Consider the following 24,101-nt stretch of genomic DNA (forward strand, 5'->3'; position numbering starts at 1 on the left):
CATTTTTCCAGGCTCTCGTGAGGAAGTTGAACGCCTGTGGAAAATTGACCTTGAAATTTATATTGCATTAGAAATTTCCGACATTAGAATGACTCGTGCACATATGCTCTACGACAACAGACCGTTGGAATCGATTCCTGTTACTCCAATTAGATGGGAAAAACGTTGGGAACCGGAAGAGTTATTTCGCTGGCAAAGGTTTGTTTGATTTAAAGATTGCAACATTCTACCAACTCAGCGACATATAATGCATAGCATGGCACTCTTTCAGTGGTTGTTTGGATTTACTCATAATAACTTTCCCTTCTATCTCTCTGTAAAAGGACTGGCGGCATTATAGTAGAGGGTAAAGTATATGGCCGACTAAGATTTACCGTATCAGATCCCTTCTCGGGTTCTCAGAAGGTATTTTCTATTTAATCACCGTATCGTTTTGTTAATGTTTAATTTTGATTTCTGCTTCAGCCATTGGTTACCAATAATGCATTCGATATATTTTCACAATGAACTAACTTTTTATTTGCGATATAGTGGCGCTATGTAGTGCTACATATAGAGATCTCAAAAGCCCTGAAGAGGAAGTTTGATTCCCTCACCGGGAAGGAAATTGACCCTAACTATGGAAAGGACAAGAAAGTTAGCACTGGTTATCTAATGTCTTCTTACAGTAAGTTTTTTTTTACTTTTAGTAGAACTGTTTTGTTTATTGTAGCTACACAGTTAGAGGTTTGTACAGTTGTTTGTCTCTTCATCCAAAGACACTATCGATAATTTTTGTATTGTGATCAGGAATGATTCTGTGGTATGCAATATTGCACATAGGAATTGGTTCATGCTCACTGTGTGTATATTGAGGTATGGATGCACTTGGGAGGTTTGGAGAGCACAAGAGAAGTGTAAGAGTTGATTGAGGCATAACTTACAACTTCCCTTGAGTGCTCTCCAGACTTCTTGAAAAGCTGGTTAACCTGCAGTTGTTTTCATCAGAAATTAGTCCACAGTCTTCCCTCCTTACTTTGATTCTAAAACACTTTATTTTTCTAAATTTGAGAAATTTTTTTTCCAGAGACATCTGCATCCACAGATTCTGATAAAATTGATGCAGCTGAGGCAAAAAGAATGATAACAGTGACAGAGTTGACCAGACTGACAGAAAACAAACTTCCAGAGACTGGAAATGTGATCAGTCAAGCATTCTGGTGTGCAGAGGAAGACATTGAGAAAATGGAACTACTTCAAGGGGATCCCATCAGATTAAAGACTAAAGGAGAAGGTCCATTCATTGGTAATCTCACTATTTTACATTATTTGCAGAATGGATTATGTTTGGGTTTGTCTTTTTGACTATTGTTGCTCCCACAACAATAAATCACTCGCTGGTCTGCAAGTTACACTTGTCTTCACGAAAAAAGATTTATTTTTCAACACAAACTTGCCAAACAACTTCTCCAAACTCACCTAATCTGGGTGCATGTGGCCCACAGCAACATACATGACTGTCAGTCAAAACCCAAACAAAGTACTAACATGATAAATGTAACATATGTAAAGCAAATTACAGTACAAAGTCATGAAACACTAGAAGCAAGAGGCACACTACTGTCATGTTTTTAATAAACCTGAAGTTGCCTAATAATTTTATTCTCAAGACTTAATCCAGTTTCTCAGTTCATCATAAAGCTCTCAATGAACTCCCCACTTTTGTTTCTGCTGTTTTGCACAATTTGGGCAAAGGATTGTCTAATGCTTTAAAATTTAGATCACTGTCATTTTGTATGTATTCAGTGCAACCAAACTGAAGATCACTTAAGAATTTAAGACAACTGAAAAAAAGTTGTATATAGTGACCTTGAAGTTCACAATCAGAAATTAGACCCACAAATACTTTAGAAATGGTATAAAGCTTATCCTTAGCAATGTCCCCTTTTTTTTTGTTTTTTTTTTCTTTCAGCATTGTCACACCAAGTCTTTTATAACCAAACCAAATTGGTTTACAATATGACAATGTTACTTATGACAGAAATGAAAGTATTCTCAATTCTCCTTCCTTGTGACAGAGTTTATAGTCAAACTCGACAATGCAGGTAGCGCAACAGCTGCAAATTACACTGGAGGTGAAGGAGCAGGCAGCTCCTGGACAGACAAGGTGATGTCTTTCAAAGGACAGCAAGATGTTCCACAAGATGAAGGAGATGGTGCTGAGGATGATGAGTGGGTGAGTATCAGATTGGAAGTTAAGGTTGGAGCCCTAGCTACTTCATTATGGTGTGTGTCTTCAGGGAAGACAGGTGTACTAATGGGGATTGCTGATCAATCTGAAAGAGCGGATTAAAAATGCAAGGGTTACCTGGTGTGAACTAGTCTCCCTTTAAGAAGGAGTGATCATGACCCAAGCAGCTTTAATGATTGAGAATCTTGGGATGATCAAACTTAACCCTTTAACTCTTAGAAGTGATTAACATGTAACTTCTCCCTGTAATATCCATACATTATCCAGCAAACAGGTAGTGAGAATACTTAACTTTATCAGGTACAAGATATTACCTTGATTGAACACCAAATTCTTGTAACCAATTTACAGGGAAATGTGTAGCAGCTGGTGGGGAGAATTAGCAATCAGATCTTGGGAGTTAGAGAGTTAATGGCAGCAGTAGTGGGTCATGTGGCATGTAGGTACCCCATTCCCCCCTCCTTCTTCCTCCCCTGAAAAGGATTGGTGCTAATGACTGGACTTTTGTCATCCTTGGAAGTCATCATCAGAGTCAAAGTTGTCAGAGTCAAATGGCACACGACTTGTTTGTGAAATACTTATCAGTTAGTTTTGGCAGTTTTATTCTTTGTAAGATTCAAGAACAGCTGTCCCTAGTAGTTATTGGTCAGTGGATAGTTCTGAACTTAAGGTTAAAAAAGTATAGCAGATCTCATTGGTTTGTTGATGATATCCCTTTTTGCTGTTATTATTATTTACTTTTTATGGTATTAAGCCATTCCCTTTACTTGTACTAGTCAGTAAAGTCGTGAAAAAGACAAAAGCATGAAATATACAATTAAACATTTTGTGTCTTATACATTTCATCTTTCAGGATGACTGAGTATTACTGAGATGGATCAATGCTACATTGTAAGTCATGTTAGCCATGATAGGTTACTACAGTTATTGCAGGTACTGTCAGCTACCTGCTTTTTTTTGCATCAGATGAAGATGTCACAGAGATGAGGTACTTCAAGAAAACCCTGTTGCAAATTTGTTTAAAGGGTGTTGATGGTTGGATGAAACACCAAAAAAATAAACACTAAACTACTATTTAAACCCTTTTGGATCGGATCTAAACCTAAACTTATCTTGAAATCCTTCCGAACAGCTATGGAACTCGAGAGAACCATGAAAACACTTTGCTACTGAATTATACAATAACTACTAATTACAGATGAAGCTATTTTGGCAAAGAATGTCACTGGGTTGCATATGTTATGCAACAACAACAAAAATTATGATGTAAGTGTCATTGTTCTATTTTTTTACAAGTTCTTGATCACCTTCCTCACAGTCCTTTTTTGTAATCAAAGTCTTTTGAGATGAAACTAGATGTATTTTGAATTCATTGGCTGTATTTTACAGATTTCTGATTACACTTTTTTGTCATCAGATTTCTTACATTTAACCCTTAGAATGGTAAGAAACAATGTAATAAGTACATTGTATTACTAAGTTAAACATAACAGGAAAATGGAATAATTGAAATCCGATGAAATGGGTTTGTAATGACTGAAACAGAGCAAGTGATATTGTGTTACATTTAATTCAATAAACACAGTGAGAAAAATACACTTAGTCTAGTTCTCTGACTCATTCTTGTAGAGATAATTCTTACTTTGATATTGATGTATTGAAGTTATTAGTTATGCCTCTATCAATTTGAAGGGTATTTTTTTTAAAATTAGTATTACCAACTCAGGTGATAAAGTAAATTGGCCCTTGTAAAGAGTTACAGAGCTGATGTTTTCAGGGTTAGCTGAACATTTGCCCTGCACTCTAAACTTCTGCTCTGTAATTTGTTATGGTGGCCAGTTTATGTTATCAACACAGTTGATAATACTATATTACCCTGTTATACTCTCCCACAGACAACACCACAGTTTCTTTAGAAACTTATCCCCTTTATCAGTTAGAAGCTTCAACATCCTCCTTCCACAGGCATTAAAATTGGTTTATTCAAATTCCCTTCCCCAAGGCAAAAACTGTGTTCAAATGCCTAGCACCTTTACTTCTGAGCTATTCACTCACAAAAGTGAACTATGTACCTTAAACACTCTTGTATTCTGCTGGAAAGACTTGACACTTCATACTCAAATCCCCACCTGCCCCTGTAATTTGCCAGGGTGGGAAGGGGGAGGGGGGGATTTTTAAGCTTTGAACTTAATAGTGTATTCCAGTAATATTAAAGTAATTCTCCTGCTCAAATCTTTAGACAGTTGACTTAGCTGTAAATTTCAACAAGACTGTCACTTCCTTACACTGAGAAGAACCTTTAAAGGATGGAGCTGAAAGGAAACTTCCACTGTTGTTAAGTTGTAAAATATCGAAACAAAAAGAAAGAAGAGAAAAAGACTTAGTCTTCAAAATCAAATTGAAATTTTCTGGGGAGTGAAGAAGAAAAAAGCATTTGGGATCAGAAACAATTGAAAGAGATGTTAGAAATTTGTTAAGGTGAATTTTGTGTACAAGGCCATTTTGAATCATGCAACATTGTCTTTGATTTTCTTAGGAAACCAATCAGGAAAAAAGAGAACTTTGTCTACAGCTTGAAAGTATGGTGACAACCTAAATATAATGACCAAGTAAAGTAGAACCTGCTTATTTGAACACCCAAGGGGAACAAAAATGGTTCTAGTTAATGGGGTTTCCAGTAAGGTGATAGTACATAACTGAAATCAGATCTTGTTTGAGTTAACAGGAGGGGGGTGGGTTAACCACATTGCAGTTACAGTAGTGGGATTCTACTATATATGCAATCCAAAATGGTGTCTATTAAAAAATTAAATTATTTTGACATTGAAACAATATTTTTTAATTACATATCATATATATTTCAACTTAAAAGAAAATGGTACGTTGTTCATACTCAGTTGTTATCAGTAAGATACAGGGTTAAACCACTCCACTTTTTTTTAGACATATTCAACTTGATGTAGTTGCAGATAGAGAGGCACACATACTCCTACATGTTTGCCTTCAAACTATAAATTTGTATTCACACCATAGTTACACAACCTTGTAAAATTATATTACATGTAGTTACCTCTTCAAAGATTCATGCAATCATAAAAATGAAGGATGATTTCCCTTCCACTCATCTGTTCAGTGTACATATAGGTACAACTTACAATAAACTTGTAATAATTAACTTGTAATTCATCACAGCTGCAATAAAATTCAGGTTCTTAGGCACTGTGAATCATTTCGTAGACACTACTTAAAAAGAAGGTCTTCATCCTCTGCATCGTCAAGTAGATTTGCTGTTTGATCTGCCACAAAAAGAAAAAAAAAATTTATGACACATTGTAGAGGTTCAAATATAGTTCGTGCACATAGCAAGGTTCCCTTGTTCTTTCTTTTCAGTTAACAGATTGTAAGATGATCCTCGTGAAGGACTAGGAGTATGTCCTCCAGGTATCAGAGAAATTGTTGTCGATTTTGCTTATAGATAAGTATACAATTCTTCTGTCACTGACTACTATCATTTGATCCTGTTGTGTTGTCCCCCCAGTGAGATTAGTTCCGAGAAGGATATTTGTTGAGAGTCTTGACTGATGTTTTGAAAACCCTAACAGAGTTGAATAAAGAGCAATTGTTGGTCCAATGTTATAGGTTTGGTTTGTTAATCTAATTGGTCAGTTTTGCTGTCATGTTACTGGCTGTAAGACTCAAGTAGAGGTTGGTCATGATTGGCCAGTTCTGATCTGTCAGTAATGTTAGTTTTTTGTGTAAATTTTGTAAATAAGCTGTTTGTATGGTGCCTGTAGCACCAAAAGGCACTTTGCATGAGGTGTTTTGAGAATTGTTGTAAATGTTCTCACCATTAGTTATTCCTTTAGCTTTCTTTAATGCTTCTGCCTTTTGTTTATTAATCTTCTTCTTTTCCTGAATTTTCTTAAGCCTATACAAAGTACAAGCATGTGAATTTTATTGAACATAACAGTACAAGTGAGATATTTCACTGGAGAACAAAGCTACTGACAGCTTAACACATATTATGAATATTTGGAACCAACCTGTAATTAACAACAGTAAAATAAATTACACATTCAATTTAAAATACTTAAAAAATTGATAGGCTGAAATAGAACCTTCTATCACATGCTCTTCATTGACAGAACCAAAGTAAAGACCCAATCCATATAAAACTGTCTCAGTCTTGGAAAAATGCTCCTCAAAATTTCCCATACAGTCGCCAACTAACGAATTTCTCATAGACGCAAACTGGCTTTCATTATCTTTGTTGCTTTGGTTAGAGAAACCATTTGCAAGTATATACCTGTAAAATTCTTCTCTCTCTCTTTCATCCAATTCCCCTATGATGTAGGTTATTGTTGCTTCAATTTTGGGTATGATAACTGAAAAAGATTAGATATTAAGTTAAGACTTTTACCAGACAAAAAAAAACATCATTCAAAGAGGTTTGAAAAAAGGAAATGCTGAGGATCTTAATGGAGAGAAAATTAAATTCTTACCATACTCAATAGCATTCACTCTTCTGTTTGTGATTTTGATTGCTTCATCTAGAGTAATGAAAGCAGTCTAAAAAAAAAGAAATACATTGGGTTACTTTGGACATCTGACATAATTTACTCATTATTTTGCTTTGTATTGGGTTTAGGGCGTCTTGTACTTTCTTTTTTAACACCAATCCATACACAAAGCAGGAACTCTTACTTCAATGGAGTGGTAACTTGCTCAAATGTAACAGCACTTTCACAAATGCATTAGCTGTTACATGACTTGTACATTTTTCCAAAAAAGTCTATATCAATCTAAATTCAACTATAAGAGTGTCCAGTTCTGAGAGATAATTCTGGAGAACTGGTAAGGAAAAGTCAGGAAAAATAGTGACTTCCATAAGGAAAATTGCCTTTGATTATTTATTAATATCAATACTACATTAAAAAGGAATAACCAAAAAGAGACAAAATAACATTGATTTTAGAACATTCTTAAAGAGAGGCATTACCTGTAAAGAAGCCAGCTCAACAAGTAGTTTAACAGCTTTTGCATAGACTTCCTGGCATTTTGAAACTTGTTGACCACCACGTGATAAGCCAGTCAACTCATAACCTGTGAGGAGAGATGCAGGAATATTTTTCAAGATGACAATACTACACACCACTGTGGGTTGAGAACTATGCAAGTCATAAAAGGCAGCATGCTGTTACAGTAGTTCTGTCACTGATTAAAATTTATATTGAATTTCACTTATTACGGGTATGTTAAAAAAGGTATCTGACCAAAATACTTCTAAGTGAGCCACAAAAATGCATTAGGTACATCATATTCTACATTTTAAGAGAGAAATCAGCAATAAAAAGGGCCTATAGACATGACTGGAGAATTCTGCAATGTAGATTTCTGTAGAGACCAACTTACTATTGGCGCCATCTGCATAAGTTTCAAAGATTGGTAACTGGACACCTAAATTTAACAATAAAAAATAAAGTTACTAACACTAACAATAAAAGTTAACAATAGTTGGGACATGACCAGTGCATATCTCAAAGTTAGGACCATCAATTAAAAATAATTATGTGAATTTAATATGAATTATGCAATTTATTTCACCACAATTGGCAGTAATGTTGCAATCCAATTGGCCAATTTGCCATTGTTGACAAGACTACAGATAACAGTGACAATCTTGGTCATGCAATAATGAAAGCATTTTATTTTACTTCAATATTGTGGTAAAAAAAACAAATAAACATTTGTTGTGGACTCACTTGGCTGTGCCTCATGAGTCCACAACATTTTGACCATTGTGATGACAAATATCATTGTTGACAAATGAGTAAAGACCACACTAAACCACTGAAAATTTGTTAAATTTTTCTTTTCCCTGTTTAGGAATTGTGGTGGTAATTTAACAAGAGCAAAGGAAAAGTACAAATTGCATTTAAATTACCCATTTTCATTTTCAGAAGAAAATGTATGTTACATGTATCCCTTATACCCTCACATCAGTAAGGATATTCTCCATTTACTTCCTGATGTGATCATTTCCTTTGTTCTCTTTATCTTAATGAATTATTCAGCAATATTGCTGTAAGGAGAAATTAGATGTTGGTCACACTAAGGGTTTAAAGGAGTAAAACAAGAGAAAAACATGAACCACAGCAGATTAGCTGAGAGGTTCAGGTAAGGTTTCATGAGAAAACTCGAGTGAGCTTTTAAGTAATGCTGTTGAAAAACATAATCGTGATTGAAAACTTTACCTGCAACATTGTCTTTTCTGAGGCGAATCTTAGTTTGGGCCTTGTCAACATTCTCCAAAACTACATAGCTGAAATGGTAAGATGGCATTTAAAAACATGGATCACAGACTATAAAAGGGTACAAGAAAATTTTCATTCTTTAAAAAAAAAAAAAAAAGACACAAAATGAGTCTATATGTAGACTGAGTTCCAATACAAGCATTACATGGGATTTTAGGATAAAATTCACTTCAATCAATGACAAAATTATTAAGTCTGCAAAGTGAAAGTAGCTATGCTTACAAGACATAGCATCGAATTTTGCACAAGATTCTAGGCACATGGAAAGGAGATGTCATAAGGAAAGGATAAATCCTTGCTCTTACGATTAAATTATAAACAAATTAGTTTGGTAAGTTGACTGAAGGACTTCCATATAACCCCAAACTATTCCAAATCAAAGCTGTAGTCCCAGAGGTAATCTACTTTTTTCCCAATTTTTAAATATTTTATTTCATTCAAGTACAGTGTGTTTAATAAAGTACAAGGTTTAAAGGAAATCTTATCCACTGATTAATGATATCAAAACAAATAATACTACCTAGGTAGTGGATAAGTCATTTCATTCTTGTCAATTGTTTCCTGCACAATGAATTGTTATAAAGGGAGAAGCTAACTAAGAAATCATCTCTAAGCATTACAATTAATGCCAATCAATTAGCCCTATAACTCCCAAGATCTCTTTCATAATTCCCCATACTGTCTGCCGAAGGATTCTCATTACATTAGTTTAGACAATTTGGTATTGGATCAAGTAGTAATCCCATAATTAATACTTTCACACTCTCATCACTTTTCTGCATGATATTGTATATATATAATAGGGAGAAATTCTTGGTCACTCATGGTTGTTAACTCTTTAACTCCCAAGATCTAATTAGTAATTCTCCTTACTGTCTGCCATAGAGTTCTTATGATGTTAGTTGCAAGAATTTGGTATTAGATCAACTAATAATCCCCTTATCAATATTTTTCTTTATTCTCATCACTTGCCTGCTTGATACCGTATTGATGTTGTAAGAAGAAATTCTGTCTTGGTCAAACATGGGAGTTAAAGGGTTAAAGGGTTAAGGCGAAATAGCAACTGAATCACATGATCAAGGTACAGTCGACTATCAAAAAAGCCTGAATTCATTACGTAACGAAGTCCTAAGCCTGCTAAGAATTAAGGCACATTAGAAATTGTTACCTGAAATCCCCAGCAGCAAAATTTGCCTCGGCCAAAGAGAAAGTAGCCTCTCGCATTACATCACCCATCAAAGTTTTGGTCTGTGGTACGCGTAAAACAGGGAAGCGTCATAAGTAACATAAAAATATTGTTCTAAACAACATTCTCAAACATCTCAATTATCGCTTTAAATAGTTACCTCTATGATCATTTTAAGAATTTTTCTGAAACGCATCGTCAAAGCGTCGGATTTCTTTTTTAGAAGACTGTGTCCTTTCTGAGCTCCTTTCAGTCGAGCTTTCATCAAGGTTAGGGCCCTAAAGAAATAACGAAACAAACATCTTCTCTCTACTAATTCTTTCCCAAAAAAGACTGTGAAATGTAAGTTCGATTGTTCTTCTTACATTCTTGAGGGGAAAATGTTCAGCCTATCCTTTCCTCCTCCTGACATCTTGAAAAAAAAATTAGGACAATTCTGACTCTCGATCGCAAAATTTCACCCTCATGAGAAGCTCACCTTTAAAGAAACTTTGTTGTGTAAGTAGGCACAAAACATCGCATTTTCCTTAGAAACCAGGCCTGCTCATCTAATTGCCCGTGCTTGATCAGCGGTCGGCATCAAACAAAAGAATTCCCGGATCTTCTTTCTCTCTCTTTATGCCACGTCGCCCTCCATTTTGAAAGTCGTATTGATGCCCGAAATCAAGACTTTTATTTAGTCTTGAAATACTCTACGTTTCTGAAATGAGTCCGTTATCAATCTTCTTAGTTCTACCTTTTGTTTCGTTGGAATATTTTGCCTTAGTAAGCTCTATTTCGTTCACTTTGCCGCCCGGACAAGAGAAGTGTCTGAGAGAGGAAGTACACAAAGATGTCTTAGTGACCGGTGAATATAAGTTATCGGACGCTCCACACATGAAAACGCACTTGACGGTGGGTTTGAAGACCGTAGAAATTTCTGCATTGCATATGGCCTCTATCTATGAGCCTGTGGTGCTTTTATTTTAAAATTATTTCCGCAGGTTAATTTCGTGCACTAGGTGCATGGTAGATCGATGCTAAAGGGTTTTCATGAATGTACGTTCCCCTTAATTTTTGTAGGTGAGTGATTCAACTGGACATGTCTTATACAAGAGAGAAGATGCAAGCAAGGGGAAATTTGCTTTTACAACGGACGACTATGATATGTATAAAGTTTGCCTAGAAAGTGAAGGTACACGATGAATGATACGGCATTGAATTTTGCACGAGATAAGGCAAATGCTAAGGGAGAGAAAATGTCATAAGGGAAGGATAATTCCTTGCCCTTCTGATTAAGAGTTACTCTCTTCAAGTGCCTCGAGTCTTAAATATTGATGTTGACTGCTCATCATGAGACAAATGATTAAACGTTCATTCATTCTTATAACTGCGATACAATGAACAAACAGATTTTTTCTACAGAAAGTAGTATATACATGTAAAGAGAAAATTTTGAGAGCAAGATTTTCATATTCCTTGAACTTGATGATGCCATTAATGTATTTCAACAGTTGCACTTGTGTCTCTCCAAAGCACTGTTGAGGTTTACATGTGCACATTATTTATAACTTGATCAATAATAACCTTAACTTTGATCTCAAACCCAGAGCAATTTGATTACTTAGTGGTCTGCTCAGGTACATGTATTAATAAATATTACATTAAGTCTCTGTTAAAAGTATATGTAGATAAAAAGTGATGGCAATTCACTCAAAAAAATGGTAATACACCTTTTTTGTCTCTTTTCTACTAAATTACAGGGACAGCCGGAGGAGGAATTGATCGTGAGGTTTTCTTGAGTGTGAAGCATGGAGTAGAAGCAAAGAATTATGAAGATGTAAGCTATTATTACTGTTAAATGTTTGTAGACTTCCCTTTTGTTTCTATTTGATAATATTATGAATCTCCTCCTTTGAACAAAATGGTCCTTCTTTCAAATAAATGCTCTGGAAGGGTGTTTTGCTTTTACTAAATCTGATTTCAAGATTGATTCTGACTACTGGATCCAAAGTTGTGAAAGAAATCTTCGCAGTAGTTTGATGTACACATAAAACAGGTTTTTGAAAACAAGTTGATGTTTCATAATACAAATTACGGTATGGTACTTCATGAAATAACTGAGGTTCTGCTGCACTGATTGGTTAAAAAGAACTATTGTTTATTGCATTCGTTAACGCATAGAAAATTGAAGTTTATGTTTTAAAAGCATTAGATGGCACTTTCTCTTGGTTAACTGGCATTATATCCTTCTTTGACTTGAAAAGTTTGTAAATTGCTTGTTACTGACTGATAGGATTACAAACTTTTCCCATGTTCTCCTAACACCCTCATGATTTATTTATTATTGGTTAAGAATGCAAGACAAAAGTAAGTACAATTGAATTGTGTTCAAAGTTTTAAACCAACAAGAAATTAGAATCATGCTGCATTCAGTACTAAAACTACCAAAGCTGACTTTATCTCATCAGTGGGAAATGCTTCTTTGGGATAAAGTAGATATTGTAAATCATTAGCTGACTTCTTGTTTTTCCCAAAAAATAGTTGGCAAAGGCTGAAAAGCTCAAGCCCATGGAAGTGGAACTCAAGAGGCTGGAGGATTTAGGTGATGCTATTGTAAATGATTTTGCTTACATGAGGCAAAGGGAACAAGAGATGAGAGATACCAATGGTAAGGAACTTGAACTTGCTTTCTAAAGTATGGACACCTTAAAAGGTGTTTCTTTTATTTTATAGTCAGATATACAGTATTTTCTGTTTATGGTTTCTTTTTCTTTGTCTTCATTGTTTAAGCTTTAGTGGCGAATAATGTTGATCAATTTAAATTTAGGCAAATATCTCTACTAATACTTCTACTAACAGATATACCTGTACATTTAGTTTTTCTTTGTTATGGAGTGTCTATGAAGTTTGTATTGGATAATTTCTGTCTCAGTTTTTTTGTGATATAATAAGCTCCTGTTCATACACAAAAATAGACTCATGTCAAAAGGTAAATCACAATACACTGAACCTTCCTACTGCAGACATCTGATTGTTCATTCATCCCTCTAACGGCTACAAATTTCCTTAATCAGTTACGAGAACTTTCTTCTATGTTATAGGGAGAAGTTACTTCTTACTCAGTTCTAATTAGGTATTTTTGTTTTTACTTTGCAGAATCTACTTATTCCAGAGTGTTATACTTCAGTATTTTCTCCATTTTGTGTCTCTTTGGTCTAGCAACATGGCAACTTTTCTACTTGCGACGATTCTTTATCGCCAAGAAGCTTATAGAGTAACTTTTTAAAGGATTTTAACAATTGATACCACTTCCAAGTTTACCTCTGTGCAAGATCCTAATATTGTGTGCCATCTTGAAAATCCCACTCGTTGTCTGGAAAGGAACAGTTTTTCAGGGGTTGTTTCTTGTTAACCCCTTTTTATACTTGACTAACTTGAGTAAAAAGTACTGTTTCAAAGTGTGTTATATGTTTGAAGATCTCTGCAACTACTACTATGGAGCCAGTACCATTTGAACTTAAATATTCATGATGGTTGCACATTTTGGTTTCGATCTGTGTGTGGTTTTGCAATTAGAAGGAGGTGAAATAGATGGCTTATTTACTCATTGATTTGATTTAAGGCAGTGATGGCCTACACCAGTAGGCATTAAAAACAGCAATAACCTGTCATTAATGATTAACCATGATAGTAAATTTTGAGAATAAACCATTTATATGTGGCTAATTGCTTCAAAGAGGGACCAATCCTCAGAAAACTGCCATTCCAAATTTCTTGTGGCTGGCAATTAACCCCAAACAACCAATTGCACACGAGAAAAATACTCTCCAGGTGTCTAAAGCAAGTTTATTCCTCTGTTAGGTAAGCAGATTTTGTTGGGTGGTGCTTGTGTGTACTAACCAATAACCCTGTAACCCTTTAACTCCTAAGGTCTGCTTGTTATCAACCCCCTTCAGCTACAACACGTCTATTTGTAAATATGTTATGAGAATTTGGTGTTAGATCAAGATAACCTCTAACTGATAAGTTTGAGTATTCTCATTACCTGTTTGCTGGGTAATGTTTGGATTTTTTAGGGAGAAGTTACATGTTTATCACTTCTAGGAGTAAGGGGTTAAAAAAGAAAAAGGGTATTAATAATAGTGATCAGATATGATACATTTATTGATACAATGTCATACCTTTTCACAAAGTTTCATTGTACTCAGATATGCTCCAGATCAGTAAAGTGCTATTGATTAAATACTAGGGAGTACCCTGTTAAATACAAATTTTCGTTGACTTAAAAAATAAAAATATAGGATTTTACTTGTTCCACTTTGATTTTCACAGAATCTTCATGAAACAGCAGAACTTAATTGTCTCTTGCTAAAAACAATTTGATCAAAATGATCCATTGTCATATGATTTGACATTAATCATACATAATAGTCATTGAATAAATAAAAAATTTTAGAACAAAATGTAAGAACAAAAAGGAAAGAGATGGACTTGACAGGAGAGAATAACTCTGAATTCTGTTTTTGATAATTTTTGGGAAGGTTATTGGAGTGGCAGAGTCAACATGACCCAGTTTTCCCAGCTTGCGCGATAGCATATTGAATGTGCATGAAAAGTAAGACTGTTTTTCTGTAGATTAGAAAAGAATTCAAAACAAAATTGGTTGAAGTACTGCCCTGATTGGGCTTCCCCATTTACAGCTTCTTGTGGCATATTTCACATCTGACACTCACTGCTCTCACTGCTCCCCCCCCCCCCCCCCAGTCATATTTCACATTTGATAAACAAAACCCCCTCTCCCCTCTAATCTCTTGCCCCTCTAAAGATTGATCAACAGGAGATAAACACAGGGTCTCCAAGCTTGATATTTCCTTCACAATCTGGAGCCATCTGAATCCCAAAGAAAGGAGCATTACCATGTCTTGGGTCTCTGTCTTGAGGCAATCTTGTCCTAGAAAGAAATAAGATGCTTCCTCAATCATTTTTCCTCAGTATGATCTTTATACCCAGAGCAATAAAAAAATGAATTAAAACTGGATTTTTCACCCCTCCCCTAACCCAACACCAGTCAACTGATAACATGTCAGGGTTGATGTTGGGTTAGGGGAGGGGTAGGTCCCTAATTGCTCATATGGTGACATTGATTCAGATTGACTTATTATCAAATTACTTTCTCATTTGGATTAAATTTCTTTCACTGGATTACTTTAGAGTTGTTGGTCACAATTTTTCTCTGATTCCACAATGACAAAGGAATATGGTCCTTGTTTGCAAACATTGGTAGAGGAAAAAATAATTACATTTTAACCCTATTGATCACAGCTGACACATCAACATAAAGTTGAAAACTCTTGAATTCCACAAGGAATGTTAAACACTTCAAGGAACTGTGCTATGCCCTTAGTCAAGTGCAATGAAGTAACAAGTTTCACAATAATGATATTGATTAAAAGGAAAGTAATTTTTTGGTTCACCTTCTCAAAGTTGAGAGTGGTTCAAGTCCATTCTTTATCCCAGTTTCAGGATCTATGGTGATCTGGGTACATCTTTGGAAAACAATGTTGAATAACTCATTGAACATACAGAATATGGTTGTCCTCCATTGCTCTTTTTAAGTGCCAACCCCCCTTAGCCATTGAGTACCAAGTACAAGTACCTTTCTTAAACAGTGGGGATACAGAGGAGACCTGTTTCTATTGCCAATTTAAGTTAACATTTTAAGCTTCAAATACAGCAGGATCAGTACAGGCTAATACTTTCTCAACAAGCCCCCCCCCCCTCCATTAAGTGCCCTTCTTCAGAATAAGCACCCCTCCTTATGAACCGAAATTTTGCACCCAGGTGTTTATTTGACAAAATTTGGTTTATAATAAGTGAGACTGGTGATGGCCTCCAGGAAAATGCTGGCATACTGTTCCATTTTAAACATCAAACTCCATATCTGCTTAGTGATTCTGAGTTCGAGCCCAAGTCATAGGCATCTTACCCAAGGCAACAAAGCTCATGCAACCTCATCTACTTCTTGAAAACTTGAACAAATATTTACCTTCCACAGTCCTTGAGAGTTCTAAACCTAATATCTGCTATCTTGAGATATTTTTGGTGCCAATGATCCTTAAAATGAGTAAAAATACAGTTAGCTAACATGGATGCACTTACCCTGAGTGCTGTACATCCCAAAACATACAAGTTTTGCACTGAACATTACACTGCAGTTCTACAAAACTGTTGAAATGCAATTTTTTATCTTATACAGATCTTCTAGGATAAAATATGGTATAATGTCCCGAGAAGACAGTCAACAGGTTAACCCTTTTAGCCCAAAGAGCAATTGGTAACCAATTTTTCCATGGTGTATCACCCTTGAATCAAACAATAAGGTCACAAGAATAAAGGAATTGACCACAAACTAAAGAAGCTTTTGATCGTTCCACAAAATTTGTGGATTTAATTCACCTAGACAGCACCTTAGAAAACGTATGGTAAACATTATTATAGAGAATATGCTTACTGATGTTAGGGTGTAAAGGGTTAACCCTTTAACTCCTAAGAGTGACAAGCATCTAATTTCTCCTTACAAATTATCACCACTGTATCAGACATTAAGGTTATGAGAATAAAGGAAATGATGACCACCTACAGAAGCTCTTGATTGTTAAACAAATTCTCCTTGTTCAAATCTTATGTAATGTATAGAGAACAGTAAGGAGAATGTGCATACTGATGTTCACTGTAAAGAGTTGACTTTGTTGTAATATAGTTACAAAGGAAAAAATCTGAGACAGGAAATTTAAATTCATTAAAGTAACAAACCTCGGCAAAAGGCTCAGTGCCCCCAATGATAACATTAGCACGGAATCTATCCATCCCAATGGGGGATTTCAAAATCCCATTCAGTTCCACTAGTGATGACTCTGTAGTCATATGATATGCTGCAAAACTTGCATAACCCACCTACCCAATAAGAACATTTAAAGAGAGAGTGAAACTGAATTACAATCAATATATCAGTATCAGAGACTACACACCTACCCCTCCCCTGATCCAACAACAGACAACTGAAAACAAATTGGCTTTATTGTTAGGCCAGGAGAGGTGTAGGTGTGCAGAACTTGCTCAGATATTGATATTGAACTCTAAATTCTACAACATTAATTTGGTATAATTTAATTACAATTAAAGATAAATGGTCTTGGGTGAAAAAAACGCTGTGCTGAACACCTCTTGTATAGCCAAAATAAGACACATATTGGTCAATTTGATATAATCTAATCATAATTACCAGTAAATGATTTTAGGTGAAAAAGTTATTGTCAGTGCTGAAAACTCATGGCATAGATTAAAATGCAAATAAGCTGATAGAAAAGTTGATAGAAAAGCCAATAGAAAAGTTTACTGAGCTCTAGTATTATTGAGATAATTATATTTTGCAAGATTGAAGGGTGAGGTTCTCAGTGACTAAAATGCTTCTATTGATTGAAAAGCTACAAACTTAGGGGAAAATAAGAAGTAAAAGTTATCAGGTTATTAAAAGTTTGCAAGGGTTTAAAGAACCTGTTCAATTAAATTTTATAAAGTTCACATTCAAAAAGCTTCATGTAATAACCCCTCCCCTCCTCTGACCCCCTCTTACCCCTTACCTCAAAACATCTTTCCACCCCCCTCTCCTTAAATACACTGTTACTATTATCTCAAAAAAATTCAGCTACTAGGTGTAAAAATTGAAAAATTTTAACCAACAGTTGAAAAAAAATTATACCACAATTTTGTTTTCTTTTAAAAGGGAGAAAGTTAATGGTCATAATTTTAACCATAAGCCATGAAAGCTATCACTTTGTTGAGACCATCTCCTGTGTTTCACAAGGAATAGACTATTTGAACCAATAATATAACAATCTACCTGAGATCTTTCAGGCAGCTTGTTTGCCACATACCCTTTCAACTGAAGTATCTAAAAATCAAGTTGGTACCTGAATTTCACAATTTGACAAACCAGAACAAAAATGGACAATTTCTGAACCTACCTTGTCTCCAGGTGATGCTAGATTGCCCCATTTTGTATCTTTTGTGGAATCTCGGGGTTCATGAATTTGATACATTTTGCAGCCTGGTTTGTTCAGCAAAGTTGAAAACCATAAAGAAGCTTCATCTCCAACATAGCAACTCTTGGATGAGATTCTCAGTACCCTAAAGTTAACCATGAATAATACATTCAGGATCATATTTTAATGATGATAATATAATAATACTGATGATAATTATAATATTTGTCATCATTATCATCATCATCATCCATGAATGAGCCAATTGCATGTACAAGGTTGATATTGATCCTGAACTAATTATGCAGGGGTCTTCAGGAATCTTAGAGAGATTGCCCATTTTCAGTGCATTAACAAATCCAAGAAATGTGAACCTCTGCAAGAATATTGTACAATAAAGGTAAAGTTTAATACTTAAGGTCTTTAAACTCCTTGGTGTCCAGCTGAATAGGAATTCTCAGAGTGTCCATACTAGGGGCATTGAGACAAAGTTTGCCATCTTCAAAGTGTGGAACCACTTGGGCCAACACTGGTTTGTCCACCGAAGTAAGGTACTTGTCATTTCGGTCAACTACCACCCAATTCCTATGAGAGAGAGCCAAAAGTTGCCATTTAACTACAGATTGCTTTGCGTTTTCAATGGTAACCAATAACAATCAATGACAACAAACGATAGTCTCAACAATTAATCGATTGAGATTGGAGATCATTGAAAGCCAATGCCGCAGGGTTGTATGGTTTTCGGATCTCGTGGATTTCCATTTGCTTTCATTGGTTTTCTTCTTATTGTAATTTTTTTTTAAATCAAGGATCTTTTGGATAACTTGTTTGCGCGTGAGCTATGTTCACTAGAGGGATATTGTTTTCGATTGTCATCAGTCGCTTTATGAAGGAATAAGTGGTTATTGAAAAACAACTTGTAAGAGTCAATATCACAAAAACAAACATAAATAAACACGGTGCAATGGGGATGATCTAATGAATTCAATATACCTGTCAAATTGTATGCCTTCTGTAAAACACATAGCATTTTCCAGCTCAATTCCTGCGCATGATTTGACGGGATAGATAAATAGCCCGGACACATAACCTACTTGCCTAAATAGTTCGATCTTTTTCACTTGCATTTGCCTCCAACGAAGATACGCAAATGCAAGTAAAGGCAACGAAACGGGAAGAGCAATTTTCCACAATCGTGAATGAAATGAGCCCATATTGTAACGTTGTCGATTTGCGTGAATATTGCGTAACGTTTATGTCACGTCCGGGCGATATGGTACAGTTGCGTGACGCTATCGTTACTTCTGGACAAGGGAAAATGACTATTAATTATCAATTAACTATTTTCTCTTGTTCTGGGTAAACATAACGAAACGCAGCCTGGACAGAGCTTCATGCATTCTTGAGACCTGACATACATCAATGTTAACAGCCTCTTCTCTCCTTTTGTCTCTCGGTCAAATAAAAGACAAACAGATAAGATACTTTAGGATTTATTTTAAGCCGTCAAGAACAGTGTTTCTCAAGATCCTCAAGCACGTCTTCACACAATCAATCGTCTACCCCGTGTAAGAGTAAATAGGAAAATTGAATAGATAAATAGTTGTGATTTTACTTTTCCTTCTTCGTACTGAATTGCTTCAAGTCAATAAACATGCTGTCTTGATAGTGCACATATGCAAACTTACGCCCAGAACCAAGAAAATTTGGAATTTTTGTTTCCCGGAAATGGAAAGCAAGTAATGGGGTTCATGCATCCGTGTCTCCTCCAGTCGGGAAGGGGTGGAAAGGTAGGTGGGGTGACGTGATCCAAAAGCAAACATTTACATATATTTGGTCTTCTAGGGTTCCCCTTTGAAGAAATTAAAAGATTTTCAAAATGAACGTCAACTATTCACTTTTTTTAAATGTTTTCTTGAATGATTTATCTGTAAACAGGAGCTCATTAATTGCTGTAGGATTGTAAGACCATACATTGCACTTTGTCCATCATAAAACAAAACAAAAGCACCCGCTCTGTACCCAATTACGTTTCAAACGGGTAACGGAAACCTCGGTAACCGGTCAACACTTCTAAATCAAAAAAATTCTGAGGGGAAATCTCAAAACCAAGGCCAGCCCATTTACCACTTACCCTCTCCCCACCCCTCCTACCCACCTCGAGACAAATTAAATCCAATCTCGCCCATGCCCTCCGATTCACCACCCTACCAGCCGGTGCTTTTACCCTGAGCTTGCGTCTGAATTCGAGGTCAATACAAGATGGTTCCACAATCCAAATATCTGTTGATTGGTTTGCCTGTTGTAACTTTAGCAGGCATCGCTGCACTTTGGTGGAAACAGCATGTGAAAAGCCGCTCCTTCAAGGAAGTGGGGAGTGTTACTGGTCTGTTCGTCTACCCGGTGAAATCTTGCAAGGGTATCCGTATGGACAGCGTCAAATGTTTCAAAGAAGGAATGGAGTATGACAGGTGAAATTTAAGTTCTTGATTTCTTCTTTACCTCAGAAAGTTTATCTCAAAGCCATGTGCCTCTTTATATTCGTTTCTGGAATATCTACGAGGTGCGACTGATTTGATTCGACGCGCCGTCAAATTCAGGTAGTTCTTAGTTCTAATTATTCGATCAACCGTGCACTTTGCACGCAAAACAAAACTACTGGCCTGGGATTACTCTTACTTAAAAAAAAAAAAAAGTCATCGTATGGATAGATTAGAACTTCCTCGGTTTGCTAGGGCTCGACTAGTTCTTTTAAAACGTTCGTGGCGGACGATATGTCCACTAGAGATTGATTGTTCGAATCGCGTGACCAACAACCTGCAATCAAATAACATTAGGAGATCATGCATACAGTAATCGATACACGGTAGATAGAAGCAAATATAGGAGATGGCAATGGAAGCATCGAAAACGTGGTATATGAAAGCATTGGAAAAAGAAAATTTTAAGACTTAAATCTCTTCGGAATTCGTGTGCAAGGATTAAATAAACCAATAAAATGAGAGATCAAATTACACTGACGTTTGGGACGTGAAAGGTATTATTTCGTTTCATGAAAACAACTTCGTCTCTTCGATCTCAAATGCTGCCGGTGCTGCATGCTTAGAGTACAACGTTTAACTTGTTAATTTATTTTAACATGGTACGCATTCAATTTCCTAGTTACTTAAATCAATAAAATAAAATGATTATAATACTGGCATTGTGCCAATTCAACGCTAGGTTTGTTTTGAAATGATGTCACAACAGGGTCGGTTATTACGCAACTTTCTCCATCAGTTGATCCGTTTTCTCCGAGAAAACAAACAAGCAAACAAACAAAGACAAAAACAAAACAACAACAAAGAAAAGAAAGCGGTATTTTAGAAAGCTATGTATCGGTGTCTAATATCGACCGGTATGGTCAGCATCGGAACGTGACAAGCAAAGATTGCATTTGCGTGACACCTCGGCATTCTTGAGTCACCCATATGATGAATGTTTGAACTAGAGACGCCCAGTTTGTAATTTGATTGACATGCTGTAAGTTTACGTACATGGCGTAGTTGGGGAGCATGGGAAGGAAGGGAGGGGGATAGAAGCGGAGGGGGATAGAAGCGGGGGGGGGGGGGAGAGAAGGGTAGAGAAAAGCCGAGAGCTCTGAATTAGAGTTCTATTATTTAATTATCTACGTTCTAAATTTTCAAAGGCATTGGATCGTTCTGGATGCAAAAGGGAACTTCATTACACAGCGAAAAGATCCAAAATTAGCGCTTGTTGTTCCTCATTTTGAGGATGGCAGATATCTATGCCTGAATGCTCCTGGAATGGAAATGTTGAAACTGGAAATACAGCTACCAGTGGATCAAAGGGAATTCAAACGAATAAAGTGAGTGCAATTAAAATATTTGTAATAATTCTTAATTTAAAATTGGTTATGTACTTACCTAATCTACCCATCATTCTTCCAACACCTTAAAATAATGTATTATAGTAAATAATTATTTTCACAAACCACACAGAATATTTGGAATGGAAGGAGAGGGCCAGTATGTAGGAGATGAAGCCTCAGAGTGGTTTTCTAAATACATGAATAAACCTGGTTATAAGATGTACAAGTTGTCCAGGACTCGAGTGATAAGGACACATGATGAATGGAGTGACATTGGAGAGGCTGGAGACCAGGTAATGAAACACAGTTTCTTTTTTATTTTACTGATAGTAGTTAACGTCATCTCTTTGGAATCTAATTAATCAAACTTACTATTGTTCAGTTACTTTTTAGGTGATTTGGAAAGTTTTTAAGACTTATTAAAGAGATTAAAAAATACTTCCAAATTTCTTCAAATCATTGCCAGGTGCTTATATGTAAAAGGTGCTCATTGGAAGGAGGGTACTTAATCAATGGGGCACCTGTCATACCACAGGAAGCCCAGGCTCCAGCGGTCAGATGATCATCTTACAAAATGGGAGTCATTGCAAAATTATAAGAGTTTGTATGGAATATTTATGACTGCTTTTAAGAACAAAAAAACACAGCCAAATTCTTAATAAAATTACCTCATCTGACCTCCACAGTGCATTGCTTGTTATCTGACTGCTTACCATGTTGGAAAGAACCCGTTTTAGCATGTTATCCATTTCAAGGTTTACTATGTACATAGGAGAAGCTTCTCTTCTCTGGGTGGCCTGTGGTTATTCCTCTGTGCTGATTCCGCTGTAGATTAAGCCTAAAAGTTTATAAATGAAGTGGTGACAGACACAGGTTTTCCTTGTATCCCTACTATTAAGAAATTGAGGGAGGTGTAAGGGAGGAGCTGCAGGGCACTTGTTTGACATTATGGCTGAGGGAGGATGCTTATTCGAGGGAGGGCCCTTATTAGAGCATGGGTGCTTTTTCAAGAAAAAAACAGATCTTGAAGTTTTGATGATAATTTAAGCGTTCAGGGAGGAAAGAATTAAGTATGGCATGTGTTATGTATATTTTGACATTAAATCTTTGCCAGATCAGTTTACTTTTTGTCTTAAATTAACAGGCAACATTTGGGGATTTTGCTCCATACATGATTCTTGCTGAAGCTTGCTTGGCTTCACTGAATCAAGAACTTTCATTACCTTTGGAAATGGAACGATTCAGGCCTAACATTGTGGTCAATGGCTTAAATGCATTTGAGGAGGTCAGTTTTTCAACAAACCAATTTTCACCTTACCTCTTTATAGCTGTGGTCATAAAATCATCATGAACATTTACATCAATTTTTGAATTTCAATGTCCTGATTCTTAAAAATGCAGCTCGATCAACTCAGGGTATGCTTTCATTCGTTATGATTATTTTGACCTACAATGTGACACCTCATAGAAAAATTTCAATTGACATGGCTCTTAACTGTTTGCAGACATTTAAATGAAATGTCTTGTTAGTAAGCTGTAATTAAATTTTTGCCATCTTTAGTCAAACCTAAAATAAAATTTTAATTCCTCTTCAGGACAAATGGGAGGGTGGAAGAAAATTCAAAATAGGGGATGTGGTGTTTCGATACCTAAACAACTGTGCAAGGTAAGCTTTTCAATATGTTGTACGAGCCATATTTTTTATATTCAAAGCTAATGCTCAATAGGTGATAATTTCCTAAACACTGAACTTGTACTTGCTACAAAACTAGAAATTATTGACATTACAATATTGATTGATCACAACTATCTTTCTTTAAAAGGTGCAGTCTGCCAATTGTTAATCCAAAAACAGGAGAGAAAAAAGGAGAAGAGCCTTTGAAAACTTTGCGAAGGTACAATTGAAATTCAAAATCCAGCTATGCTCTTAAAAAAAGCATGGTACTCAATTCAATGTTTTGTTTTCCTCTTCTAAATTTTCTTAATAAAGAAAGGTGATTGGTAGAACAGATATGTGGGTGACAATTCCTGACAGTTTTTCACTCTTTCTTTTGACATGAGGTGATCACTACATGGAATATCAAAATCAACTAAACCTTAGGGCATATTTAATTTTTTTTTTTCAACTTATTCCAGAATAAGGCTTCCTGAGGATAGAGATCCACGATATGACAGATCCCCTCTGTTTGGGATCAATGCTGCTCCAGACACAGATGGCATGGGGGTCATACACCAGGGAGACGCTGTCATGATTTGGTCTTGAGCCATCAGGGAAGGAAACATTCCTTATCATCCTTATGTTCTATAAAAAGTTTGATTGCAGAAAGAGCTGCAAAAAATGCATAGCTTTTAAAAAGTAAAGACAGCAACTCAAGTCTAAGGTTGTATTGATTATATTGTAACTTCCTCTGGGTGTGCAAAATCATGTAGTTGTCTACCTCTCCATAACACACATTAAAATCAGTTGAAAACTGTT

The 24,101-nt window shown here is 35.9% G+C and overlaps 5 protein-coding genes and 1 long non-coding RNA gene across 7 annotated transcripts; 3 read left to right on the top strand and 3 right to left on the bottom strand.

Annotated features, from left to right (window-relative positions):
* The first annotated feature begins 37 nt into the window (after positions 1 to 37).
* On the top strand, positions 38 to 3,461 carry LOC131768305 (arpin-like). 2 transcript variants are annotated; one of them, XR_009338976.2, is made up of 6 exons: positions 38 to 198; positions 324 to 405; positions 532 to 667; positions 1,067 to 1,285; positions 1,952 to 2,215; positions 3,084 to 3,461. XR_009338976.2 is itself a non-coding variant. In XM_059084038.2 (6 exons), exons 1-6 carry the CDS (start codon positions 89 to 91, stop codon positions 3,090 to 3,092), a joined length of 714 nt encoding a protein of 237 aa, XP_058940021.2. In that variant the 5' UTR covers positions 38 to 88; the 3' UTR covers positions 3,093 to 3,461. The 2 variants fall into 2 exon arrangements, 1 of the variants encoding a protein (XP_058940021.2); XM_059084038.2 differs by having other exon boundaries at positions 2,058 to 2,215.
* A 128-nt stretch (positions 3,462 to 3,589) lies between these two features.
* Positions 3,590 to 10,216, bottom strand: LOC131768304 (V-type proton ATPase subunit D-like). The gene is made up of 10 exons (XM_059084036.2): positions 10,096 to 10,216; positions 9,891 to 10,008; positions 9,713 to 9,792; positions 8,485 to 8,552; positions 7,643 to 7,687; positions 7,230 to 7,333; positions 6,733 to 6,799; positions 6,537 to 6,615; positions 6,079 to 6,158; positions 3,590 to 5,526 (listed from the first exon to the last, which is right to left on the bottom strand). The coding sequence occupies exons 1-10, from the start codon at positions 10,140 to 10,142 to the stop codon at positions 5,471 to 5,473; spliced, it is 744 nt and encodes a 247-aa protein (XP_058940019.1). The 5' UTR covers positions 10,143 to 10,216; the 3' UTR covers positions 3,590 to 5,470.
* Positions 10,217 to 10,328: 112 nt separating this feature from the next.
* Positions 10,329 to 13,433, top strand: LOC131768321 (transmembrane emp24 domain-containing protein 10). Its single transcript, XM_059084053.2, has 5 exons — positions 10,329 to 10,624; positions 10,793 to 10,904; positions 11,473 to 11,549; positions 12,254 to 12,380; positions 12,869 to 13,433. The coding sequence occupies exons 1-5, from the start codon at positions 10,436 to 10,438 to the stop codon at positions 12,988 to 12,990; spliced, it is 627 nt and encodes a 208-aa protein (XP_058940036.1). The 5' UTR covers positions 10,329 to 10,435; the 3' UTR covers positions 12,991 to 13,433.
* Positions 13,434 to 13,831: 398 nt separating this feature from the next.
* Positions 13,832 to 19,004, bottom strand: LOC131768324 (mitochondrial amidoxime reducing component 2). The gene is made up of 7 exons (XM_059084055.2): positions 18,748 to 19,004; positions 18,169 to 18,339; positions 17,737 to 17,899; positions 16,526 to 16,666; positions 15,759 to 15,826; positions 15,187 to 15,258; positions 13,832 to 14,663 (listed from the first exon to the last, which is right to left on the bottom strand). Exons 1-7 carry the CDS (start codon positions 18,966 to 18,968, stop codon positions 14,543 to 14,545), a joined length of 957 nt encoding a protein of 318 aa, XP_058940038.1. The 5' UTR covers positions 18,969 to 19,004; the 3' UTR covers positions 13,832 to 14,542.
* Positions 19,005 to 19,944: 940 nt separating this feature from the next.
* Positions 19,945 to 24,101, top strand: LOC131768323 (mitochondrial amidoxime reducing component 2). The gene is made up of 7 exons (XM_059084054.2): positions 19,945 to 20,225; positions 21,443 to 21,622; positions 21,756 to 21,918; positions 22,770 to 22,910; positions 23,221 to 23,291; positions 23,449 to 23,520; positions 23,762 to 24,101. The coding sequence occupies exons 1-7, from the start codon at positions 20,017 to 20,019 to the stop codon at positions 23,886 to 23,888; spliced, it is 963 nt and encodes a 320-aa protein (XP_058940037.2). The 5' UTR covers positions 19,945 to 20,016; the 3' UTR covers positions 23,889 to 24,101.
* On the bottom strand, positions 20,205 to 22,793 carry LOC136282337 (uncharacterized). The gene is made up of 3 exons (XR_010718218.1): positions 22,294 to 22,793; positions 21,681 to 21,707; positions 20,205 to 20,571 (listed from the first exon to the last, which is right to left on the bottom strand). It is a non-coding gene; the product is annotated as an uncharacterized lncRNA (long non-coding RNA).

The sequence above is a fragment of the Pocillopora verrucosa genome, chromosome 7 (assembly GCF_036669915.1).
Source record: "Pocillopora verrucosa isolate sample1 chromosome 7, ASM3666991v2, whole genome shotgun sequence".
In the NCBI taxonomy this organism is placed as follows: domain Eukaryota; kingdom Metazoa; phylum Cnidaria; class Anthozoa; order Scleractinia; family Pocilloporidae; genus Pocillopora; species Pocillopora verrucosa.